At 43.9% G+C, this 5320-nt stretch overlaps 1 protein-coding gene across 1 annotated transcript; it reads right to left on the reverse strand.

Moving 5' to 3' along the window:
• Positions 1 to 587: 587 nt before the first annotated feature.
• On the reverse strand, positions 588 to 4241 carry LOC147905010 (pentatricopeptide repeat-containing protein At5g27110-like). The gene is made up of 2 exons (XM_087389330.1): positions 4180 to 4241; positions 588 to 4077 (listed from the first exon to the last, which is right to left on the reverse strand). The coding sequence occupies exon 2, from the start codon at positions 4053 to 4055 to the stop codon at positions 1359 to 1361; it is 2697 nt and encodes an 898-aa protein (XP_087245456.1). The 5' UTR covers positions 4056 to 4077; positions 4180 to 4241; the 3' UTR covers positions 588 to 1358.
• Positions 4242 to 5320: the final 1079 nt, after the last annotated feature.

Raw genomic sequence — 5320 nt, forward strand, 5'->3', positions numbered from 1 at the left:
AGGGTTATTGCAAAAGAATCGTGGATGGGTTGTAACCTCTTAAGAGTATGGCAAAGATGGAAGTGAGTAGCATTATTCAGTGCTAAAATTTCAGACTCGAAGTATAAAAAATAAGCACGAATATGATGTTGAAAAATATATAACAATCCCTGATAGTAGCTACATCCATATTAAAGATCACTTGGATAGACTTGATCCATCAAGTCAAAATGCAATACCAAATCTGACGACTCCAAATGAGATTCAAAAGCCACATTCCAAAGAAATGGTATATATTTACACCACCTAATGTATTCACTTATATATTGGATTCGACAAACTTTATGCATATGTTATCATACTTCTATTATCAAACACTGAAGCAAGGGGTAAAGTGAGTTGCATAGTGTTGTAATTAAACCCAATTTTGGAGCTTATTAGATAATTATTAAGTGGAGGTCACCTGTGTATTAGCATGGGCAATTGGAGTGGGCTGGATTGACTTGACGTCTAGAAACTGCAGTCTCAACATTCATGCTACCTTGGCTTTAGTAGTAGATTCCCCATCTTATAAAGGAAACTCATATTCCAGATATCATGATCCAACTCCACCTATCTTTCCATCATTCTAGCAATAATGTTTCAAATAAGAGGGACCCTCGTCTACTACAGATGCACCATGGTCACCGACAGTCCCCACAAGCACACTTTCTTCCCATGAAAGCAGTTTGTACCATGACAAGCACACTCCACTGCTCTATCTTTGATATCAGTGCAGTTGTCGGATGACAGTTGCTATAAACCCAGGGATTCTTCACATGTGGTTGTCCTCTTGGGTGTAAGATGCCCACATAACCCATCTTTCTTTTCAAAGATATGTCTCATGATACCTAACACAAATCTGGAACATACCCATCCTTTGGACTAGTATAGGATTGGAATGGGCAAGGCTTCATGGATCAACTTGACATCTAGAAACCACAGCTTCAACATTCATGCCACCTTGCTTAGCTTGCTTAGCAGTAGATTCACCATCTTGTAAAACTCCTATTAACAAAAAACATGATCCAACCCAATTTCATCCTCCTCCTCTGAATACATCTCCCCTTTCCATAATTGTAGCAATAACGTTTCAAGTAAGGGGGACCCTCATCTACTGCAGATGCACTCCCCACAAGCAGACTTTCTTCCCTCTACGGCGTGAACACGGTTTGCATCTGTCTTTGATATCAGTGCGGTGGTCAGATGACACTCATTACAAACCCAGACATTCTTGACAACATATTGTTGTTCTGTCAGGTGTATTGATTAGGGCACACACGATAGCGAGCTTCTCACTGGTGCCCACATAACCCATCTTTCTTTTCAAAGGATATGTCCTATGACACCCAATGCAAATCTGGAACATACCCTTCCACCCTCATTTTGAGGGAAAGATCTTCCAGCTTTGCATTTATATTCTTGCTTTGGTAATGCCTTGTATCCCCCACCAAAAATGAATGCACAATCCCACTATTGTCAGTCAAAGAACTCTGTCCTCGCTTCTTCCATGCTCGTTTTTTCACTCCCATTTCATCAACGTTTCTCTCTTCCTCCTGCATGTGATCTGCATAGATGTTAGACAGCAAGACATAAGATGCAGCAACCTTTTCATTCAATTGCACTGCATGTTCAAAGGCCACTCTTCCAAGCTCCACATTACCCCACTTCTGACAAGCACCCAACACCGTAAGCCACACCATAAGGTTAGGATGGAAAGGCATCTTCTGCACCATAGCTACAGCCTCATCTAAGTGGCCTGCACGGCCAAGGAGATCCACCATGCCAATGTGGTGCTCAATATTTGGATTGATGCCATAGTCTTCGCTCATGGCTTCAAAGTACTTCTGGCCCTTATCCACTAGACCCGTGTGACTGCATATAGTAACAACAATAGAGAATGTGACCCCGTCTGGATTTATCCCTTCTCCTCTCATTCTCTCAAACATATGAAAAACAATTTCGCTTTCTCCTTGCTGAGCATATCCTGCGATAAGTGCATTCCATGAGACTACGTCTCGAACTGGCTGCTTGTCAAACGCTTCACATGCTTCTGCAAGGGAGCCACATTTGGCATACATATCCACCAAGGTATTCCCAACAGAAAGATCTCTTTCCAGCCCCTTTCTGGAAATCTCGGCGTATATTTCTCGGCCCTTGGCTATGGCTCCTATGCTGCCACAAGCTTTCAAGCTGGAAATAAATGTGACAGCATCTGGAGAGAGGCCCTCCAGTTGCATCTGTTCAAAAAAGTTCAGTGCTTCCTCACCAAATTCATGCTCCGCATATCCTGCAATCAGTGCAGTCCATGAGACCTCGTTTCGAACTGGCAGCTTATCAGACACTTCCCATGCTTCTGCAAGCAAGCCACACTTGGCATACATGTCCACCAAGATGCTGCCAATGACAAGATCTCTTTCCAACTCCTTTCTGGCTATCTCGGCATGTATTTCTCGGCCCTTATGTATGGCTCCTATGCTGCCACAAGCTTTCAAGCTGCAGACAAATGTGACAGCATCTGGATACAGACCGTCTAGTTGCATCTGTTCGAAACAGTTCAGGGCTTCCTCACCAAGCCCATGCTCAGCATATCCTGTGATTAATACAGTCCATGAGACTTTGTTTCGAACTGGCAGTTTCTCAAAAGCTTCCCGTGCTACTGCAAGCAAGCCACATTTGGCATACATATCCACCAAGGTACTGCCAACAATAAGATCTCTTTCCAGCCCCTTCCTGGAAATCTCGATGTGTATTTCTTGGCCCTTGTCTATGGCTCCTATGCTGCCACAAGCTTTCAAGCTGCAAGAATATGTGACAGCATTTGGCGAGAGGCCCTCCTGTTGCATCTGTTCAAAACAATTCAGTGATTCCTCACCTAGCCCCTGCTCAGCATATCCTGCAATTAGCACAGTCCAGGAAACTACGTCTCGGACTCGCAGGTTGTTAAACACTTCCCGTGCTTCTGCAAGCAAGCCACATTTGGCATACATGTCTACCAAGGTGCTGCCGACAACAAGATCTTTTTCCAGCCCCTTTTTGGAAATCACAGTGTGTATTCCTCGGCCCTTGTCTATGGCCCCTATGCTGCCACACGCTTTCAAGCTACAGACAAATGTGACAGCATCTGGAAAGAGACCCTCCAATTGCATCTGTTCAAAACAGTTCAGCGCTTCCTCACCAAGCCCTTGTTCGGCATATCCTGCGATTAGTGCAGTCCATGAGACTACGCTTCGAACTGGCAACTTGTCAAATGCTTCCTGTGCTTCTGCAAGCAAACCACATTTCACATACATATCCACCAGGGTGCTGCCAACAACAAGATCTCTTTCTAGTCCCTGTCGCAAAATCTCACCACATATTTCTCGGCCTCTTTCTGCATCTTTCAGCCTAGCACAAGCCTTCAGGACAGCCACGAAGGTATACTTGCTAGGGTGTACAGAATCTTCTTGCATTTTCTGGTAGAGATTTAAGGCATGCTTTGAATCCCCACATTCAATATAACCCCTCATGAGAGATGTCCAAGAATACACATTCCTATGAACCAACTTGTTAAAGACCTGCTGAGCATCGCACATGCTTCCAGCTTGGACCAGCATTGGGACGAGGTAGTTCCCAAGAGATCCAAGATCTTTCAGCCCACTTTTGCACATGTAGGCATACAAGCGCTTGGTATACGCTACATTTTTCTCTCTCCTGCACTTATGCAAGATGCATGTAAGGTTCTGAAATGAAGGCGGCTGGTGCAAAAGTTCCATAGACGTAAGTGCCTCCTCTAAGCTGAGCGTTTCCCATCCAGTCTTCTCGCATAGTTCTTGTGCTTTAAATGCGTTCACCTTTATTCCAGACCTGAAGCCAGGCTTCCCACACTCCTTCGCCAAACCATGGCCTTGGGCCTGACCAGTGAATGCGTTGAGGTTTTTCTCAAGCCAATCTACAGATTTACCTGTGCAAATCATGCAGTCCAGACTCGCCGAAATCTTAGTTTGCTCTCTCGATTGTCCCACCACTGGGAGGTATCCGTGAAGGACGCCTTCCATAAGCGCAAGGTCCCTGACCTACCTGTGAAGCAGGATCAGCTCTCGTTATGTAAAGATGGAGAAAATTCTCAGCCAGAATATCTGAACTTCGACGGTCGCAAAATACACTAAAGGACTACAGTACCTGAATCCAAACATCCCCCGCCACCGCTCCACTTGGCCAAGGAAGCTGCGAACCAGCGACATATATATGTATGTATGTATGGTATATATGTATATCATGCATATATACATATATATATCATGGTATGTACGCATGGTATACATGTATATCATGCATACATAAATATATATATCAATGCAGCCATCCATGGATACATACATACATACCATACATATATATGTAGCCATGTCACTGGTTCGCAACTTCCTTGGTATACGTATGTATGTATGTATGTATGGACACATACATACATACCTATATATATCAATGCAGCCATGTCGTTGGTTCGCAGCTTCCTTGGTATATATATATATATGTATGTATGTATGTATGTATGTATGTATGTATCGTCATCAGCACAGATTTGTGAGGCCTCTATGAGTTGCGTGACTTTTTTTTGGCCTGCCAATGGGGCGGGGCTTAGTAATATTTTTTTTTGGCATGGGTTAATTGGAGGAGCGTGTGACTATTCTATTTGTATCCCTTGAAATCCTCCATCCTTTTCTCCCCCCCCCCCCCCCCCTCCTCTCTCTCTCTCTCTCTCTCTCTCTCTCTCTCAGCTTTCAATTCGCCTCCTTTTCGCACACCATCTCGGGTAGGCCACATGAATGAAATGCATCTTGTTTTCCCTCCCACTCACACACCCACACACGCACGCTCGACCATCGATGAGGAGCACACCCACCTATGTCAATCAGCACAAGGAACATGCGCAGCCAACTCAATCCCCAATCTGTTTTCTTTGTTTTTCCTTTAGGCAGGATCATAGTGGGATAAAACTAGGGTACCCCTTATCATCACTTCCCTTGTTCATGCTGCCCATTTATTCATTCATTGATCACTCTGTATATTTCACAATCCTTGGCATCCATTCATTCATTCATTGATCACTCTCTATGCTTCACACTCCCATTTTCATCATGGAGCGCACAACTACCAACTTGAAATTGAGTTTATCAAACATTTTAAAGAAAAAAAAGAAAAAGTAAAAAGTATGGACATGAGACACGACACAAGGTCCATCCTCCCTACAAATGTCAGGGGTGATGCTTTATTATTGACTTGGTGATGTCTAAAAATCATTTGTGCCTCATTGAAGTCT

Source organism: Dipteris shenzhenensis, chromosome 2, assembly GCF_047967505.1.
Source record: "Dipteris shenzhenensis isolate YYH24624 ecotype China chromosome 2, Dip_SZ_1.0, whole genome shotgun sequence".
NCBI lineage: Eukaryota > Viridiplantae > Streptophyta > Polypodiopsida > Gleicheniales > Dipteridaceae > Dipteris > Dipteris shenzhenensis.

Coding starts and splice junctions, on each gene's coding strand:
- LOC147905010 (XM_087389330.1), bottom strand. CDS start 4,055: ATGGAAGGCGTCCTTCACGGATACCTCCCAGTGGTGGGACAATCGAGA.